This window comes from Neolamprologus multifasciatus, chromosome 6 (genome assembly GCF_963576455.1).
Source record: "Neolamprologus multifasciatus chromosome 6, fNeoMul1.2, whole genome shotgun sequence".
Taxonomy (NCBI): Eukaryota; Metazoa; Chordata; class Actinopteri; order Cichliformes; family Cichlidae; genus Neolamprologus; species Neolamprologus multifasciatus.
This window is the reverse complement of record NC_140444.1, coordinates 9,402,688-9,424,264: the sequence shown is the minus strand read 5'-3', so window position 1 is coordinate 9,424,264 and position 21,577 is coordinate 9,402,688. Positions and strand designations below refer to the sequence as shown.

Sequence of the window (21,577 nt, the reverse complement as noted above, 5' to 3'; positions counted from 1 at the left end):
ACACGTGCGTTTGTGTTCTAATCCCACAAATGTTTTACACATGGCATAATTAAAAGTCAAACTGTACAAAAAGACCACAATTATGCTTCACAGTCATTATTAATTTGGTGTATACAAATGTATATGTATATGTGTGAACATGTATGCCAAATATCAAGTTTGTGTTGCGTAGTAAACGTCTTACCGAGTGTTTTTTAGTGTCAGCACACACCTTCTCCTCATAATATTTCATTTCATTACACATTTGTTCTTTTCTTCTTTTATGGTGTCAGCCCAGTGAGTTATGTCCCTGTTCCCAGCCTAATTGATTTTATACACAAAAACAGCATGATGCCGCATAAATTTCACAGCGCTAGAAGTCATATGACACAAGTCATTTGACCTGCATGATGGTCTCAACTTGGCTCGTTGGTTTAAAGTTAGGAGCATATGTTTAAAGGGTCATTGGTTGTGTACTGGAGGAATCTATGTAGGGAATATACTATATCATACCAGGAAATATCAGCAGGGAGAAATCTGATGGAGGTAGCAAAGGGGTGTAAGGGAGGTGAAGTCGCCATCACCCCCTCCCCATGAAAAAATAAAATAAAATCTTGTGCCACTTTGTGTAGTCCATTGCTGACTACATTCTCCACTTCGTCTCACATATCCCTGTATTATTATTATTTCATTAAAACTTCTCACAGTGCATAATATACTTCATGTGATTTAGCTGTGTTTTACATATTTTGTGTTTGATTTCTTCTTGTCTTCTCAGCTTTTAGTTTCTAAACACAATTAAACTGTTCTGTGCTTACAACAAACTTGAAAATGTCATTTCATTAAGTAGTCTCCAGGAGTAGCTCTCCAACTTCTTGAAGGACATCCAAAGCTGCACTTTGGATGTTGGCTGCCCTTTTTTCTGTTCTTTATCAAGATGATCCCACACTGCTTCAATAATGTTGCAGTAACATTGTGTGTCCTTCTACACAGGTATGTTTTTACTAAATTAGAACTAGAAAATGTGTTTTAAAAAATTAAAGGTGGCTCAAGGCTTTTGCATTTTTGCAAGGAACTCCATTATCTCATCTTGAAATCACCATAGAACAGGGGTCTCCGACTACTGGTCTCAAGGGCCAGTGTCCTGCAGGTTTTAGATATCACCCTGCGTCAACACAGCTGAATCAAATGATTAGTTCACTACCAGGCCTCTGGAGAAATTCAAGACATGTTGAGGAGGTAATTTAGCCATTTAAATCAGCTGCGTTGGATCAAGGACACATCTAAAACCTGCAGGACACCGGCCCTTGAGGCCTGGAGTTGGACACCCCTGTTATAGACATTTCAAGAATCATATATAAAGCAGATGGTACTGTGACTAAAAGCTGTGACTAAAAGGCAACCAAACAGGTCTTTATCCATGACAGTCAGGTGAAGATCTGATGCTGAGCATATCACTTTGGTGAACATTAACTGACATTGTTTATTTGCATTTTGTGTAGAGGACAAAACTGTGAGCAGATGAAAAAAATGATGTCTACACCTGGAAATGTAGGTTTTGTGCTTGTCGTTTCTGAGTAGAATAATTATTCTTATAGAACAGGGGTGTCAAACTCAAATACACAGTGGGCCAAAATTCAAAACTGGAACAAGGTCGCGGGCTAACATTAATATGTATTGAAAAAAAAATCTTCCTCCAGATTTAAGAATGAATCTCTTCTTATGGACTCAAACAAGTTTTGCTGAAAAACTGAATATGGAACAAGCAAAGCTTAATACTAAACAATATATATATTAGCTGTATATACCAGTAAGCCAGCTCTGATAATAATTTGGTATGGCTTCGCGGGCCAAATGTAATTAGGCTGTGGGCCAAATTTGGGCCACGGGCCAGAGTTTGACACCTATGTTATAGAACATTTCAAATTAAAAGCCAAAAGGGAAGCAAAAAATGCAAGTCTTACTCCAAGTACTTTAATTAATCAGTAAAGGTAAGAGAAAAATCCGAATTTAATCTTAAATTCTTTTCAAACGATTTCCATTAACGGAGGTTACAGAAAGCAACTTTTATTTTTACCATAAAGCAATAAAACATAACATAGTTAAACTTATAAGGATGTCAGCTTTGAAAGCGTCTTACTTAACCAGAAGTGAAAGGCTGCACTTATATATTTCTGTAAAATCGTGCAGCTACCATTTGACTAGCAAGTGATTTAGGCTTCAATGACTGGATTGTTTAAAATCACTTGTAATTAGCTGGAAAAGGGAGGAGCTCTGCTGCACTCATGTGAGCGTTGGGGAGATGAAACAAGATAAACGAATTTAAACAGGAACAAATGCAAAGTTCAGTGCAACTTTAAAATCACGTCAAGGTTAGATTTATACAACAGACCTCCAGGTGTATAAGGAAAAATAAAATCTTAAAACTGTAAATCAATTTCTTCCACCAAATTTAAGGTTTTTAAGGTAGGTTTTGTGTAATCATGTTAACTGACAAATGATTTAAAAAATGTTTTTTAAATTTCTAATCACTCTGGGGTGTAGGATGACACTCGTGATCTTTGCTGGGGAAAGGGAAACGATCAAATGTGTGGGATGGGCCTGCTTTGCAGGCGGTTAAACGACTGTGGAAATTCCGCCCATCAACACGACACGCCTCCTCTCCGGTACACGATCACGGCTCAAACTCTACAAATGGGGATGCAGTGAAAAGAGTTTTGAAAAGTTTTGCAGATGACGAAGAAACTCACACAAGGGGAATAATCATTTATGACTTAAATGGCGGAAGAACTGTTACAGGGAAACAATGAAAAACTCACCTCGGTAAGTGTAAGCATTTTGAAAAAATTAGATCTAATTCCTGGGCGGTATGGTTGTTCCCAGTGATCGCTTTTATTAGTCACATGATTTTGGAATTATGTCGCGAATGCCTCCTAATCTCATTGTACAACATGGTTCAAGGTCATGGTTCATATAAGATGCTTACTGGGTTCCTTGGAAAACTCATCATGACACACTGAACTCGTACAATAGCACCAGTCACCACGTCATATGACATTCCAAGCATCGTTCAATTTACCACAAATCAGGTTAAAAAAGACTAAAGGGGACTTTAAAAGCAAAAGTAGCCTGTGTGTGTTTTTAAACGGCAAATGAGAAGTTACTCGTGTCTCATTTTAAAGTGGTGTGACATGTGAGCAGCTCCACATGAGATATTTAATCAGAATAAATTGTTGCTGAGTGGGGTGCAATGTCTCCTGTGAACTATATTTAAAAGGAGTGACAATGGCTCAGAGGAGCTGTTGACTACCTTTAGTCATAACAGACTATGAATCTTATCTGTTATGACTGATTGTTGTTGTACAGCTTTAAATGCTAAATAAAGTCAGGTACCTTTGATCATGGTGACTTTTTTTAAACTAAACATCATTTAGCTGATTTTTCAATACACATTGACTAAACTGTAACATTTAGTCTGCTGCTTTAACATATTAATTTAGGGTAATTGTTTACGCTTCCAGTTTGTTTAGTTATGGTGAAATCTATTAGATCAGGGGTGTCAAACATAAGGTCAGGGAGCCAGAATCGGTCAAGCAAAGACTCCACTCTGACACTGAATGTGACAAAGCCCGTAAGTTTTTGACTTTTAATTGTGTTTAAATAGGTTTTACAGCTTAGATAAAAATGGCCATATGGAGAGAGAGAGAGAATGGCAGACCTTTAATTGTAATTAATGTGATTTTACACCTTTATTCCTTGCATATACACTTTTTCATTCACTACAACATTTCTTCATCAAGTCCAAAACAGACAAGCTGTTGAAATTGAAATGGCTTCCCTCACTAACCCCCAACCTTGACCAGTTGGGATTTAGACTGGTTCTGCTGGAGATTTCTTCCTGTTATAAAAGGTATAAAAGGAGTTTTTCCTTCCCAGTGTCACCAAATACTTGTTGGAGGTTTCTCTAGTATTATTGTAGGATCTTTACCTTACAACATAAAGGCCCTTGAGGCAAAGTTGTTGTGCTTTTGTGCTGTATAAATAAAATCGAATTGAATTGAATGAATAGTTAAACTGCTTTACACTGACAGAAAGGGGAGTTTCACTGGCCTGGTCCACTTCACATCAAAGTGGACTGTTTGTGTCCCACAATGTCTAATGAGTTAGACATCCCTGAGACCGTAAACTCTGTTTGCAGCTTGGTTTTCCCCTCATGTGTTGCTTTGTGTTTTCCACAGCATCTTACAAAGCCTCTGCTGGCAGTGGCTTTCCTGGCCTCATTTGGCAGCTCTATGCTCTATGGCTATAACTTGGCCGTTGTCAACTCTCCTGCAAAGGTATTTTCATCGTCGTCTACATAAAAAGACTGCTGGTTTTGTGATTTCATTTGCGTGCATGCTTTTCGTGAGAACACAAATGTTTCCTTTATGGTTAAACACTGTATGGAATTTGATTCTCAATGGTTAAATAACCCATTTGAACATAACACTCCAACTGAACAAATAAATTGTCATGTGGGGTCATGTGGGCTTATGTAGCTACCTCACCATGTCATTGATATGCTGTAGCTCTTAATCCATAATGTTCCTTGGATGTCGAATTTGCCGCGGTGCAGTCATGTGTTCCAGCCCCATAGAAGCATGTGAGCAGGCTCAGGGTATCGTCTCATGTTCGTAGCTCAGGACTTAGGGTCAGCTAAACCTTTCATGTCCAGCTTTCATTTGCATTGTTTTTCTAGAGCTTGGTATCTGTTGTTGAAACTTTATAAATATGTTTTATAGTCGTGGATTAAAGTAACAAAAAATTTATAAAAACCCTGCATCAGTCCCAGGTCAGGAATCAGCCAGCCAGGGTGTTTTCTTAATGCTATTGTTTTTAAATATCCACAATGAAACTGTAATTGGTTTAGAGGGAGTTTTAGACATGTTGAAATGCTTGCAGATGCACTGTCTACATTAAGCTGGGCATACACTGTGCGATTTTTTCAGTCGCATTATTCAGCTCCTGCTCAAAGTCTACGATTGATTCGCAGGGGTTAGAAGTTCGTGGGTCACGATGCAGGGTCTCACACTATACGGCCCGATGCTCTGATGCGACTTGAGTGCTCACACTGTGCATCCATAACATGAAGCTTATAACACAAAATCTGTCTCTCCCTCTCTGTCTTTAACAGACACTGACACTCACACCACCACCATCAACTTTGCTAAATTGCTAATGAAAAACATTGACCAGGCGGCTGCAGTTGAGCAGCAATGTCCATCCAACTCTTTTCATGGTTGGTGCGGTCGTGATAATATTGTGAGGGCACATCGAAATGCTCGGATGAGCTCGCCAAAGTTCTACAAGTTGTGCCTCCATTGCTTGTGTCCAGATCACCAGTGTTGCCAACTCCTCAGTAAGGAAAATCGCTATTGGCTGTCCTAAAAGTCGCTAGAAGTCGCTAAATGACGTCATCACCTAATTTGCATAATTGGTCATGCTAATTGCATGACCAATTGCATGACCATCGATAAAACATTGTAACCTATGTTGTTGGAGAGAGAAATAACATCGTGGAAGAGACATAAAGTGAGTAAAAAACATCCTAAATGCATTTAGAGTTTATTTAGAACTACAAATTAAATTTATTTTAGCAATTATTGTTTTTTTTAATGTCACAATTCCAACCCTGCTCCTTAATCCGGGCTTGGACCGGCAAAAGTGACCCGAAATAGGTGCTCTGGTGGAGGTACTTTGTGTGTGTGTGTGTGTTTATAAGTAGTTTTAAACCTGATCCACAAAACAGCATAAGAGTAAAAGAAGAACTGACTGCGTTACAGCACCCGCTGCTTGTTGAGAGTAAAAGCGATATGCGCTTTCACGTCTTTTTTTAGCGACTTTTTTTAGAAAAAAAGTCGCTAGGGGGTCTGAAAACTCGCTAAATATAGCGACAAAGTCGCTAAGTTGGCAACACTGCAGATCACACGCTGCATTGCCGTGTTGCTCCGTTTTTCTACTTCCAATTCTGTTTGCGCGTGCGCAGTGTGAGAGGCTGCGGTGACACCCTCACGAGGGCCGAAAGGATTTCAGACAGGTTTGATTTTCTTGCGACCATACGATTGATGATCGGGAGCTGGTCGTGAGGTGTTAATCGCTTCTTCTTACCTCATGTATACTACACGATGCACGACACACGATTAAGGCGAAACTCGGGCCGATCCCCAAAACAGTCGCACGACAAAATCGGACAGTGTATGCCCAGCTTTAGAAGCTTGACATGAGTTTCATTTTTATAAAAATAGATTCACAAGATGATTAGCTTAGCTACTGGTCACGGGAGGATGGAATGAAGTCACAAGTCATCTCTCTAATGCTCTAAAACGCACACATTAATGTAATAACTATTTCCTGGCACGGCTAATTTCAAAAGACATGGAGCCAATTTAGTTGCTTCTGCTTGTGTCCTTTGGCTAAGCTAGCAATTTAGCTAGCGTAGGCCAACTCCCGTCTGATATGGAAGTCAGATGTGAGAATAAAATCAATCTTTTTCTTGAGAAAAACAGAAAAATACTGTGTTTTTCCCCAAATCCTGAATGCTCTGCACAGAAGTAGGGACAGCTGGAGCAGTTCAGTTCATTTTGTTTGGGTCAGTGTCTTAGTGTCAAGTGATCTAAAATTTTCTGCTCAAATGATGAGGTCAAACATTTATCTGCTCTCAGTAACGTTAGCGTCCTTTTTGTGCTGTCATAATGTTCACAAAGTGTGGCACAGTAGTCAGTCTGTTCAATAAGACAAAATAGTTTTGTGCTTTGGATATTATGATACGGACAAATCTTAATAATAATAATAATAATGGATTGGATTTATATAGCGCTTTTCAAGGCACCCAAAGCGCTTTACAATGCCACTATTCATTCACTCTCACATTCACACACTGGTGGAGGCAAGCTACGGTTGTAGCCACAGCTGCCCTGGGGCAGACTGACAGAAGCGAGGCTGCCATATCGCGCCATCGGCCCCTCTGGCCAACACCAGTAGGCTAAAGTGTCTTGCCCAAGGACACAATGACCAGGAGAGAGCCCGGGGAACGAACCGGCGACCTTCCGGTTACAGATACGCTTCCCAACCCCCTGAGCCACTTGTCTGAAAATAAATAATATAAAAACGTAGATTACATAATCAGAAAGCCAGAGTGCTTATTTCAGACTGATATCCAAAGCAGAGCCCGCAAGTCTCAGAGTATCGACATAACATCCTTTTTTTCAGACTTTAAACTCAATAAATCTCAGGTAAAATGTATTTTAGTTTAATAGTTTACTATCAAATTTAAAGAAAACTTGCACTTCAGTAATCAGCCAGCAGAGTAGAAAGAAAGACAAGACCATTTAGCAGTTGGTTATGATTTAATGTAATTGGTATGACAATCATTTGATAATCTGTTGACGCTGTTGTTGATACTGATACAAATAAAATGTGATCTGTTGTTACCCTCTTTTTTCAATCACTCTTCTGTTGGAGGGATTGAGTTTTTTTGTGTGTTTGTTTTGAGTCTTTTTCCTGGTAACCCTCCCAAACAAGCCTTACTTCTCAGTTTTTTGCCCTGTCATGAATTTTAACATTAAAAGTTTTAACACTTCCTCAGAGCATTGGATCATCTGGCTTTGGGGTCAATGGGTTTGTACTTCCAAGATTTTGTCGTTGTGTTAACACACACCTGAACACTCCAGGACACTTTATTGAGTGAAAGGCGTCACCATCAGATTCATCAAGCACGCAGTCGATAAGTTCTTTTCAGCTTTGAATTTGACTTGACTTGATTAAATTATTGAAGTTACAACATCAAATTTTCATTTTTCAGGTCTTTTGGGGATATATTGTGACGTATCATTTATATGTTTCATTTTTTGTGTCATGTCTGTAGTGTTACAGTTACGGATGCTCACATTAAACATGTTCAAGGTTTCAAAAAGTTTGATCGGCGTAATTGATAATAACTTAGTGTTTGCACTATTCACAAGTCCAGGCTGCTCTATTTATTATGTCGGTAAGATTGGATGTATTTATTATAGTCGTCTCATGGCTTTAGATGTGAGCACAGAAGCTCCACACTCCTCTTCAAACTTTCTGTTTGCAAGGGGCAGTCGGTCAGAAGAAAGTTGCTTTAAAAGGAAGAGGAGCTGGTTTCAGAGAGCACGTGACTGCACGAAGCTCAGTGTCAGAAAAAAAACAATATTTTGAACTCTGGCTCCTATAAAACCGCTGTGCTAGAATAATAAATAAAAGGCTAAATAAATAAGATATCTAAAAAAGGTAACATTATCTTTTGATTGCACACAATCTTTTTACACTGGGTTTGATTTATTTGGGGCGTTTTTTGCTTAGAAAATGAATTGACCTTGTTTTCCACCAGTACATCAAAGACTTCTACAATGAGACATTATTAGAAAGTCATGGCTTGACTCCGGATGGGCATCTTCTTACCGTCTTGTACTCTCTTACTGTGTCAATCTTTGCCATTGGTGGAATGACCGGAGCACTGCTGGTGGGCAGACTAGTTACCAAATATGGAAGGTCAGTGTGACCATGTTTATGAATTTTGAGTGCATGTTTATGAAATTACTATTAACCTGTGACAGACTCAAACTTAGAGAGCTGAGCAACGAGAATCACTGCGTCCAAACAGGAAAGGGACTCTGGTGAGATCCACCGCACTTGTTTTTATGGGCGGAGCTCTGATGGGCTTGAGCAGATGGTGCAGAATTCCTGAGATGGTCATCATTGGGCGTTTCATCACAGGAGTACATTCAGGTAGACACGCCTACTGTTCCTGGTTGACTAAAATTTATTCCGATGTCAATAATCTCCTCTTAATATTTATTACTGTTATTATTACTGTCACATATTTGTCTTTAATTAGCAGCACTTTGTGTTGTTGGTGAAAAATAGCTGTATATACATTTCTTTTAATCTATAAACAGCTGAGTCATTTATGCTTTAAATTGCCTTTTCAGTTCATATTTGGTGTTTTGTTCATTTTTGCACCAGCACAGTCAGACTGTATTAATTGCACTTTCTTCGTTTCTACAGGGATTTCTCTCAGTGTGGTGCCGATGTACCTCGGTGAGATCGCCCCTAAGAGTTTGCGAGGCTTCCTGGGCCTTGTTCCCAGCATTCACATTTGTCTTGGAGTTTTCATCGCTCAGGTCCTGGGGCTCTCGGAGATACTGGGAAAGGTGCTTATACTGCGATGTTTGACTGGCTTTCATTTTGACTTTCAAGTAATTGTTGACATAGTTCTAATATGTAATAAAAATAACATTTTGAATTGATGCATGCAAGCAGAGACTCTGTGATCTAGAATTGAGCAGATGCACAAAGCGTTGCAAACAATATACTTTCAGCCAGAAAAAGCTTCAAGACACCCTATGTTTACTTATGGAATAGCTAAATATAGGTATAAAGACAAATATGGTAAAGATGGAATGAATAGTTTTAGATGATGATATTATTATTTTTTTAAATCAAGGTTTAGGTGAGGTGTTTGGTTTTTTTGTTGTTTTTTCCCCACACAGGAAGAGCACTGGCCTCTGCTTTTGTCTCTTGTGGCGGTTCCTACCATGGTCCAGCTGATACTGTTGCCATGGTTTCCGGAGAGTCCACGATATCTGCTAATAGAGAGAGGAGATGTGCATGCCACCATTGCAGGTTAAAAAGTGCCTTTCCTGCTTACCTTTTCTGAATGTAGAAATTACAAAGAAAGATCAAGACAAAGTCTTTTGTTACTGTATCACATGGTCAAGTTGTGCATCTCTACATTTAAATTAACCAGCTAACTGCTGATTTTGATGATTCACACTTTACATAAACCTTTCACTGTGATACTTGAAGGATGAATTAAAACTGGTTTAAAAAAAGACTCATGTTTCACTCTGTTCTGTAGCCCTAAAGTGGTTCCGTACTAAAGGAAACATTCAGGCTGAGATTGAAGAGATGCAGGAGGAGCAACGCTCTTTGTCCTCCATGCAGACCCTCTCAGTCTGCAGCCTCCTCATGGACAGCTGTGTCCGCTGGCAGGTCCTCACTGTTGCGGTGGTCAACATCGGCATGCAGCTGTCTGGGATTGATGCCGTGAGTAGGAGAACTATTGTGTTGCCTTTTTCATCTTTTGTTTATATGTGTGTGTGTTGTCACATTTTGAATGTGCAACAACTGTGCAGTTATTATATGAGAGGGAGATCTTATAGTGCGAGAGTTCCCAGCTGGGCTTCTCCCGTCCATCCATACATCACAGTCTCACACCCACTGAATGACTAAGCAGGGGGCGATGTGACCATGCCTCATTATCTCCTGGTGCTCTCCCTCAGCGTTACCTCACATAACAAGGTCCACCCATCCGAACACAAAGTCAAACACATCTTTGTACTCATTGCTTCATATGGATGGAGGCTCCAGGCATGCAGGCTCATATGCTAGTGCCATTTCGCAGCAGGGGTGCACCCCACTGAGTCTCTCAGTCCCAGCTGTTCCAGCCAGGAACACTGGAAGGCTTCAAACCTCCAGAAGAAGTAGTGTCTCCAAATTTGAGACACGGAAAGTAGAACTAAGCAATTCAAGAGAGTTTGAAAAGTAAATGTGCATGTTTTTTCTTAAAATATTGGATACTTATAATCATATTCATACAGACTGAGTTTGTGCACAAACAGATATTATTCAACATGTTACAACATGGTGCTTTTACAGTATTTGTGGTGCTGATTTTGTAGAGTTATTACAGCCAGCTGGGGAGCCACTCAACCTAGGAAAAATGATGAAAGAGCTATTTCTTCTGCAAGTACTACTGTAGCTGTACTGTCATTCACATCATAAAGTGGCAGCCCCACTATTATTTTGTTGCTGCTCTTGCTTTGTTTTTGTTCTTCCACTTCTACACGGAGCAAGAGAATACGACAAAGCATCGACTACATATTCATAATCATAAACAAGTGAAATCATGGATAAATTGTGAAGAAGGAAAAGAAGGGACAAATAAATGCATTACTAAATTCATAAAGTCAAATTTTAGGTAACAAAATATTTTCCAGATGTATGTAATGAAAATGTAAAATTGGCAGCACGGTGGCACGGTGGTACGGTGGTTAGCACTGTTGCCACACAGCAAGAAGGTCCTGAGTTCAAGTCCACCATCAGGCCGGGGTCTTTCTGTGTGGAGTTTGCATGTTCTCCCCGTGTTTGTGTGGGTTCCCTCCGGGTACTCCGGCTTCCTCCCACCGTCCAAAGACATGCAGCTTGTGGGGATAGGTTAATTGGAAAATCCAAATTGCCATTAGGTGTGAATGTGCGAGTTAATGTGAGCGTGAATGGTTGTCTGTCCCTGTGTGTTGGCCCTACGACAGACTGCCGACCTGTCCAGGGTGTACCCCGCCTCTCGCCCTATGACAGCTGGGATAGGCTCCAGCGCCCCCCGCGACCCTGAAAAGGAGAAGCGGAAGTGAATGGATGGATGGATGTAATGAATGATATTCAGTGTCTTTGTACTGGTTGTAGTGGATAATTCAGCATGAGCGCAATCAGTTCCAAACAAGAACGCTGTAATAAAACAGATAATGAGGATTACGCTCTTTGGTTGTTTTTTCTTAAGGTAGACTAAGTTCAGACGTGTGCTGAGGCTACCTGCATCTGTTTAGGATCAACACACTCCACTAAAAAGTGAACCAGGTTTTATCCACTTTTTGTAATGTGGAGGTGTAAGGCACTAGGACATTTGACACAAATGTGCTCAATGAATGGTTTCCTGAACTAGGTTGTATGAAGTAGAAGTTGCCATTAAACTATTATGTTATCAGCATCTGTCTTCTCAAGGACAGTTTCTCAAGACAGATGCTTGTTTTGGTAATACTGAAGTAGTATAGTTGGCATTGTAGCTTTGAGTAAGCCCAGAGATTAAGTCATTTTAAGACTGTGATTCTGTCCTACTTAACTTTTCCTACTTTAACTTTACATACCTCACTGTGTAAATCTGGGTTGGGTTTACACACTGAGGCATGTCAGATTAGATGAGCTAAATAATCCAAGAACACGTTTGAAAGTCTGTGATTAGATGAGGCTACTTCTGTTAAACAAACAGTTTGGCCTGAAAAAGCTGAAAAAAGCTTCAGAGTGAAATGAGCCATGGCTGCTTTGCTTAGCACTCTGACACCACTGCAGTGTTACTGGCTTGCACTTTAGTGCTCATGTGCGTAAAACAAAATATATGAATCAACTCATATAACACAATTCTTATACTAGAGGAGATTTTAGCTCAGTAAGGAGGCGTTTTAGCCTAGCAGCTTATATTCATCTTCATCAAATCTTATCCCAGTTGTTTAAGTTTCTGGAATTGTTTGTGCTTGTGCAGGCTTTCTGCTTTGCTCGTCTGTTTGCATTCTTCAAGCCTCCAATGGTGATGAAATGTTATATGTATGGTTACTAAATCAACAAGACAGCATTTAACTGCACTGATCACGATCTTGTCCGCACATCATCAATGATGGATGTTGTATCAGCAAAGTGTGATTAATGAGAATGCGCAAATTAATTTCAAGGGGAGTACTTGTCAGGAGTCCATACTGATGAAAAGCTGTATCTCAAATGCATGAGTGATGGTCGGCCTTGTGATAATGATCACTATGATGAATCGTGTGCATTACCAGATAAGCAGAGTGACTTTTTGGCTCCTTAAGAAAATAAGGCAAACTTTGATTTTTGCTGTATCAATAGTCCAAAGGATTCAACATATCAATAAACCTTGTGTCAATTTCAGATCTGGTTCTATACAAATGACATTTTTAGGAATGCAGGAATCGCTGACCCTTATATTCAGTACACAACAGTGGGAACTGGGGCCATTGAGGTCATCTCAGGGATGCTGGGGGTGAGTAGACACACACACATTAAGATGAAATGAATGTATTTCTATTATACAAGGATTTTTTATATTTTGGACTTGTAACGTTGGAACACAGATGTGATAATGTGCTGCTGTTTTCCTGGTCTGAGCTCTGTTTGACCAGTGTTAAAGCAAAAATATACAACAGAATTAAGTATATTGGGAACTTGACATAAAAATTGCATTTTTTGTTTTGTTATGGATTTAATGGTTGCTAAACTGAAAATAGAATTAGCAGATTAATTAACCATGAAGCACTTGGGGTTGCAATAAATCTGTGCCTTGTATGACTGATGGTAACTTTGGTCTTGATCCACAAGAAAAAGAGAAACTGGGAAAAACAAATGCCTTCCCTTCTGATAAACATGTAACTTTTTACCTAAAATACTTAAAAGAAATAATGACTTTGGTTATTTTGATTATGACATGTAGTCATGCACAGTCTGTTTTCTTTAATTTGATTGTTTCAGTTTGTGTTTTCTGTTGTCTTGGTGATGCTTGCATAAAATCTGATTAGGGGAAGGTGAGCTGAAACCTAATGAAGGTCATTTATTCTGTAGCGTGCACAGGGTCATGTTATACTCTATTAAAAATAGATATGTAGATATAGATATATATAGGCATAGGTAGCATGGCAAACGAAAGATTTGTATAATTGCAACTAACTTTTTGTTAGAATTTTTTGTAAAATATCTATTTTTATGAGTTAGTCACATGTAGTCCTGCTTATTTGTCCATTATTTAGTGTTTCACTATTGAGCGTCTGGGCAGAAGACCACTGATGATTGGTGGTTTCCTTTTTATGGGACTGTGCTGTGCCGGAATCACTGTGTCTGTCCTCTTCCAGGTACATGTCATCTGATATCCTGCTGGTTTAGGAATATTTTGCATGACATTATAGTACATTACATGGAGCTTAGGACATAACCAAATTTACATAATTTACATAAATTATTGTATGTCTTCAGATGCAAAAGCCTCTAAGTGACACCCTCTGTGAAAAATGAGAAAATGATATCAGGTGAAAGCTTCATTTCAAAGCCTCTTTCCAAACATGGTTTGTTAGCAGAAACCTCTAAATGCCACTAAAAGCTACCATGTCCACAGGAACACCAGTCAAAACACACGTATTTGTAAGATTGTTTTCAGTTGCATGTTTAGCAACTATTTCCTATGTCTCATCCAAAGAGGGGGACTGCACAAAGGATTATGCACAAATGCAAAGCAGGTTTTGCTGCAAAAGACTATTGAATTTGTTAAAAAAAACAGTGTAAGACATTTCATTCAGTGACCATTTCACTGCTGTTAAAGTAAACTCACTGAAGCTGAACATAGGACACTGACGCAATATTTAAAACAAAATAAAATGTCAGATAGGCTTAGAGATTTTTCCATCTGAAGTCATCATATAAATTAATAATAATAATAAAAAAAAACTGTGTGTGACCATCTGCAACTCATGACTTGTGTTTGACCAATCACAGCCGCAGTTGTCCTACATGCGCTACATCAGTGTGGGCTGTGTTATTGGGATTATTGCTGGCTTCTGCATAGGTCCAGGTAAAAAAAACAAAAAAAACAATCTTGTATCTGTATCTGGCATGAAAACTTTCCAACACTTTCAAACCTACATGTGATTGCATTAGCTAGAAGTAATCCTGTGTATGAGGAAACACTGCACCCTGCTGGAAACTTGCGCAATAGCAGGCATTAAAGCTTTAAAACATCAGCATCCCCATCCTCCACACTCCTCCTCTGGCTGTGAAGAGATATTGTATTTCATTAGTCTTGTAAATTAGGAAATCCTAACTGCCACACTGCTTCCATTCTCACAGCCATTTGTACTCTGGATGAGATGAGTGAAGTGAATTAAGAGGCAATAGTTTACAACGATGAGAGCCACGTCGAGCGAACCTGCGAGGATGATGGATTAGGACAAATCTGGTTTACATAACGTCATTCGTCAAACAGGCAAAATCTATACCTCAGCAAACAAGGATTTCTCTTGCTGCAATTAGACTTCTAATGGCTCATTGTTCATAAGCTAGCTGTGATGAATATGGTTTCCTTCAAATGAAACCTTGCTTGCACATTGATGCCCTCCCATATATACCGCAGATGTTGACAAATTATGGTGTAGTTATTGGTTTGACAATATTAAACTTTTCTCTCTGCAGTTATCATGCACAGAATAATGAGCACATTATTCGGAAAGCTAATCATTAGAGCTTATACTAATGCATATTTCTCCTTCATAGCCTTCACTTCTAACAATGAAGAATCACATGTTTAAAGTTAAGGCACATCTTAAACTAATGAATTGCATGAGCTAAGCTATTCTGTGTCTTGTGGTTCAGAAGTGGAGATTTGCCATCTTGACAAACACCTTCCTCTCTTGTCAGTCTATGATTAGTGAGTAATAATGAACACGTAATGAAGTACATGTAGAAAAAGGAGTGTAATATAATAGCACTTGGGCTTGTGAAATGTTTATCATTAATCATCTTCTGTTAATTTTGAGTAACTGCCAAGGAAGAGTCCTGAGTGGGAGTATTGATAAAGTAATTGATGAACTAAGATGCCGATGTTAATTTCACATCACCCAATAGATTCATATAGCCATACTAAGTAATTAAATGTGATTTGTGTTATAACAGGATGCTTAGTTAGATTAAGCTGTCTTCGTGTGGTGTTGTTGGGAATATTTTTGGAATAAGACAAATATGTTTTTGTGTATTCTTTACAGCGGGTGTGCCTTTCCTGATCACTGCGGAGCTGTTTAAGCAGTCTCATCGACCGGCTGCATACAGCGTGGCTGGTTGCCTCAACTGGATGTCCAACTTCACCATTGGTTTTGTCTTTCCCTTCTTAGAGGTCAGCACTGACTTCTATCCCACAGAGCCAAATTCAAATGTACACAAAAGCCATCTAAAAATACTGTCCAGTTTATAGTGAAAAAACATGTAAAAAAGGCTTTATTTCTATTTTATTTTATTTTTTTTGTACATGTGTAGTCTTGACATTTGATGCACATCTGCTGTGTGTATACGACTGGCTGTGCACTTTTGTCTGAACAGAAGTGACTCCACAAATACCAATAAAATTTCCAATTAAAAGTCCCGACCTTGCTGTCTGTCATTGTCCTCGGCTTCGTTCCAAGTGAACAGCTACAAAGTAAAGAGGACAATTAATTGTTAAGATGACAGTGACCGAGGCAGTCAGTAATTAGTCTGGCCACAGATCTTAAAATATGAGATTGCATGTTCCTTAATTTTTCTGTTTTTATTCCACATGAAGCAAAATAACTTCATTGCTCTCAGAAAGTGTTTTTAGTCTTCAGGCTAGCAGGTACCGTCTTCCTCTAGTCTCTGGGATAAGCTAGGCTAAACACCCTGTCCTGTGTTTTTTCTGTTTTATAGCCTACCTTTAGGAAAGCTAATCCTTAGACCAAAACATTTCCCCTGCTGCAAAACATCACTGTTTTGTTACTTATCTTACTGTCTTTTCCAGCAAAAATAATGGCAATAAGGGCAATAAAAAAAGCCCCTGGCTAGTTTGGAAACCCAGTAGATCATTTACAGCTTTAAAAAAAGGGAAGTACTTGCCTTAAAAGTTTGCTATGTTAATGCTAATGCTATTAATGCTAACGTTAACCTTTAAGCCAACAAAACCAATAATCTACCTTTCATGTTCTCTTGTCGTGGTTTGCATTGTGTTTATGTTAATCTATTGTAATGATCTTCCAAAAACCCAGAGTGTTTTGTGTCTTTAACTGTACATTTTTATTTTTGTGTGTCCTTCCACCCCAGATTGCTACAGGTCCTTTCTGTTATCTGATCTTCTGTGTGGTCTGCTTGGGAGTGGCTGTCTACACCTTCTTCATCATTCCAGAGACCAAGAACAAAACTTTCTTGGAGATCAGCCAGATGTTTGCCACCAAGAATGAGATCTGTGAAGAAGAGCTGTATCCAAATAGTGAACTAAAAATGGCTCTGATGAACGGCTATGGAACCCTCGACTTCCATGACAAAAAATAGGAATTCAGACAGTTGAATAGGAGCTCAACCAACACTGTCAGTGATACAGACGAGGAACTGTCAGATCAGCTGCTTCGTGCAAATTGTCACTGTATACAGTTATGGTCAGAAGTTTACATACTCATCATGGGCATGAATGTCATGGTAATTTTGGACTTTTAATGACTCCTTTGAATTGTTCTTTTTTTAAGGTTGGAATGATTGTATGGCAAACATTTTTAATGCTTTTAGAAAATATGAACTGGGGACACAGTTGTGAATTCATGTTGTATTTTCTCAAATCCACTCAGAATTAAAAGTATGCATACAGACTCATAAATATACATATATCCCCACTAATATTTGATTAAACGTCCTTTAGTGGGTTGGACCTTTTGTAGATGCCTTTGGTAACCAGAATTATGCTTCTGTCATAACTCCTACTGGACATTTGATCTTTCTTCTTGATAGAACTGGTAGATTTAATTTAAACTGGTTTCTTGATGTGGTAATGGCTTTTAACCATAGTCTATGGAGGAGGTGGGGGCTTTGGGAAGGCCATTCCAGAAGCTTAATGTTAGCCTCCTGTATCCATCCCAAAACCAGTTTTAATGTGTGTTTGGGATCATTGTCCCGTTGAAACACCCAACTGTTTCAAAGTTTTCACTGAAGAATTTGACAGTAGTTCTTCATTATCCCGTCCACTTTGTGCAAGGTACCAGTACTACTGAAAGCAAAACAGCTTCTAAGCATGATGCTACCACCACCACACTTACAGTTGGTGAAGTGTTCTTAGACTTTGAAAGCCTCACCTTTGCTCCTCCAAGCACACCTCTTTTGGCCAAATTGCTCAGTCTTTGTCTAATCTAGCCATAAAACTTTTCTCCAGAAGGCATTTGGCTTGTCCGTGTAGGCAGCTACATATTTTAATCGAGCTTGAAGGTGTCAGTTTTGGATCATCTCCAAATTCCTTTGACTTTGCCGTTGTTCTGAATATCGGTCAATCCAATGAATGCTGTCAAACAAATCCTTTTTATAGTGGCGAAGAGAAACTCCCAGCTGTAGTCGATCATGATCACTAACAAGACGTTAACAGACCTTGGCCTTGTCAAGTTCAGAGATCACAGCACAAACACATCCTCCTCCAAATACACATGCATGCAAACTTTATATAGAGTAATTAGTTAGTATACAGCTGAAGAATCTTGTATAGTAGCTGCACAAGATTGCTCAGTCAATTTTTAATGCTTTATCATTTACAAGACACAAAAATACATCTGACCCTGAATTTCTTTTGTCCGTTTGTTCTTTGTTTTTTGCCTATAATAACAAGCAAACATACAAAACATTAATATGAACAAATTCCATTCATAAACTCAGAACTGCATTTCTACTTTAACATCAAGCCCTAAGCAGCACCTCTGAGTTAGCACAATACTTTGATTTCTTTTGGGGGCTATATTTGCTTCACATTCATTGAGCTGATGTGATGCACACTTAGAAAATTAAAATCAAGAGAAATATTGTGTGGCATCATTGCGTCTCACCAAAACTACCATAAAGCTAACACAACAACACTTGCAATTACAGCACGAACAAAAATGAATTATGAAAATATGAAAATAATACACAAATAAAACGGAGATTTTCAAATTGCAACCAAAATCATTCCCAACACTGACATAATGGAGAAACGTTGCAAAAGGAGCTATTCACACCAAAGGGCAACAACAGAACTCAAACTTTGGCCTGAAATGCAGGTAAATGCTGCCCAGTAAGTTAAAGCTTTAATAAAGGCAGGATTATTCTGATTCTTATTATTGGTTAATAAATCATTCATTATCTCTAGAATTTAGTGGTTTACAGATCTGCCTAACAAGTAAAGACACCCTAGTTTTATCCTGTGAGGAGACAAAAATCCCTTTGAGACTGCATCAGGAGAGGCCTCCGGTACAACAATCTGCCAAATCAAAAAAATGCATAGCTATCCACTTTGGCGACCACGTGTTAATAAAGTAGCAGCTGAAAGGAGCTTTATTAGCAAATAAATCATTCAACAGTAAGGTTCACAGTATCATTCTTGGCTTTGTAATAGCAGTTTAGAAAACATTGTCACCACAAGGTCTATTTAGTTGCAGATCTAATTTCATCAAATAACATCATTTTTTATCAACAGGGAGACTGTCGTACACAGCAGGCATCTAACTGCTCAATATGGGCAACAAGTGCTCAGAAAAAAACATATTACAGTACTGCATGCACTAAGGAAGATTTTTATAACTGAAGGGTAAATAAACAGACCTTACTTACTTTACAAGTGTTTCACAGATATAAGCTATTAAGAAAAATGTTAATAGCTGTCAAATTTGGCTGGTGTTTCTCCTGCAGATGGTATGTAGTTATTAAAATTAATGTTTTGGTAATGCTAGCAAGTTTAGTTAGCGACATGCATTCACAGGCTCTATGGGTAAATTACAGATAGTTGTTAATTAAGGATAATTGTTAAATACTAGAATTTTACTCAATAAAATTTGGAGTACAGACTAGAGTAAAATTACCTGCAAAGCAAGAGCTCTAAGAGGTCTGAAACCACAAACATAACAAAGAGGTCCAGTTTGATGACTTGAATTAGATCATATGTCTGCAGACAGCTACCAGCTATTGCTGTTTTTTCTCAATGGGGAAATTAATAAGCAAGAACAAATGTTTTATTTGGTTAGTTTTACTCTAATACTGCATGTGCTAACACAGGTGTCTGTGGTGACTGACTCTCTTTTGGAGTCAACCTCAGATTTAGTTAATTAAAATAAAAAGTGATCTCTGGCTAATGACACGGAGGCAGCATGTATTAGTCAAAATGTTGTTATGACATTGTAAATCAAACAAAGTGTTTCATTATCTACCTCTGGTTCCGTCATTCTGCGCAAAGTGAGTCAATTAAAATGTTACTAAAGTGTTACTAAGTTATGACCATCTACTTTAGTCGTTCATCTCAAACTGTGTGATCATAGCGTGAAGAAGCTTTGGTAAAATGTTGCTCAGATGTACCTCTCAGTGTGTTAGTGCCATCACTGACTATTTTTCTCTGCGAGGGTCGAACATTTGCCATACCATATGACATGCTATGGCATATTTGGGAATCATACAGTATATTGAGAGATGGGGAGCACTGCTTTTCTTTCGCTCATCTCTTCCCTCTGCCTTGAGGCTGGCTGATCCATCTGTCAGGCCCTGCAACCCCCAGCTGAGGCAGAATGGATACACAATGTCAAATGCCTGTTTTGATATCACAGATGAGAGAAGAGGGGTGGACCGTGCCAATGTTGGAAACATCATCATATCACTGTAGGATTGGTAGAATACTCACAGCACTTTAAAACACGTCTTCTTTACTCACAAAAGCGGAAGGAAAAGTGAGGCAAACTGTGATGGAAGGTCAGGCTTTGGCGTTGTTGATTTGCTGCTGAATGGACAGAAGCGTTTCGGTCTTGCAGAGAGGCACAAGTAGGGGCAGCATGGCTGTTCATACGTAATGTCACTTTCAAACAAAGGGCTCCTTGTCACCGAGACTACAGTATATTTCTGTGGATAATGCCAAAGCATTGTGCACATGTGAAAACACACACTTACACGCAGGCTCGCTCCGCCTCGGGCTGGCAGAAGCTATAAATCAAACAAATAGCATCACAGCCTGGCGAAGAAAGCATTCCAACAGATAAAATGCTCTCCTACACAACAAAGCCACACTCACTGCGTAATTAATTGCAACAAATTACCTCTTCCTCTCCCTGTCGGCCCCCACCTCACTTTTTTTACGGCACTGACAAGAGCGCACGCTCCTGCGCACGTGTGTGTGCAGATGTGTATGCGCACGCAGCGCACAATGCAATGCGCACTATGGCACCGGTACATAGACTCGCACACAAGCGCACACACGTACACACTCGGCCTGCACCCTTCATAAGTGCTTTAATGTGGCTTATTGCAGTGTGCGGTCCCCTTAGCCGTGGAAATATTCGCTTGACGGATGTGCTTTGTCGCCGGCGCTCCCCGGCGGAGGGCGGCTGTCAGGGAGGAGATGATAACATTAACAGGGAGGCAAGGCGATGACAAATGCCTGTTATCAGCGAACGAGGCCGGTGACAAATCGAACGGCAGCGCCCAAGCAGCCCCGGCGCGGCGTAATAAAAAAGAAGATGGATGGCACACCCAGGCAGGGCCCGCGTTAATGCGATTTCCACTGCTCTCCCTGACTCCCAATTAAGGCTGGGGGTGGTGGTGGTGGTAGAGCGCGGGAGAGAGGAGACAGAGACTGTGCGCCTCGTGAATGTGAGGAAGGAGGGAAGCTAAAGATGGGAGGAGGGAAGACTGCAATGGAGATGAGAAGAAGTTAAAAAAAAAACAGTAGGGATGGGTAGAACTGACAGGAAGGAGAAATTCTGTAGATGCGGTGGCATATAAAGAGGATAGCTGTCACTAAGGATGGGGTGAGGGACAGGAACAAAGTGGAAGAATAACAACACAACATGCAGCATTAATTGCCTGCAGACCCCATCTGCTCCCTCTCATCTTCTTCTCCTCGATTTTATTCACATCTCAATCAGGGCTGTGTCTCACAGGTACAGCGTTGTTTTGTGTCTTTGCAGCCAGGTGGAACATCATTAGAGTTTTTCTA

The 21,577-nt window shown here is 39.5% G+C and overlaps 1 protein-coding gene across 1 annotated transcript; it reads left to right on the top strand.

Annotated features, from left to right (window-relative positions):
- Positions 1-1,935: 1,935 nt before the first annotated feature.
- Positions 1,936-20,544, top strand: slc2a15b (solute carrier family 2 member 15b). The gene is made up of 12 exons (XM_085161429.1): positions 1,936-2,802; positions 4,218-4,316; positions 8,372-8,532; positions 8,645-8,769; positions 9,049-9,194; positions 9,534-9,666; positions 9,902-10,089; positions 12,761-12,871; positions 13,632-13,733; positions 14,371-14,446; positions 15,633-15,760; positions 16,696-20,544. Exons 1-12 carry the CDS (start codon positions 2,758-2,760, stop codon positions 16,921-16,923), a joined length of 1,542 nt encoding a protein of 513 aa, XP_085017555.1. The 5' UTR covers positions 1,936-2,757; the 3' UTR covers positions 16,924-20,544.
- The last annotated feature ends 1,033 nt before the right edge of the window (positions 20,545-21,577 follow it).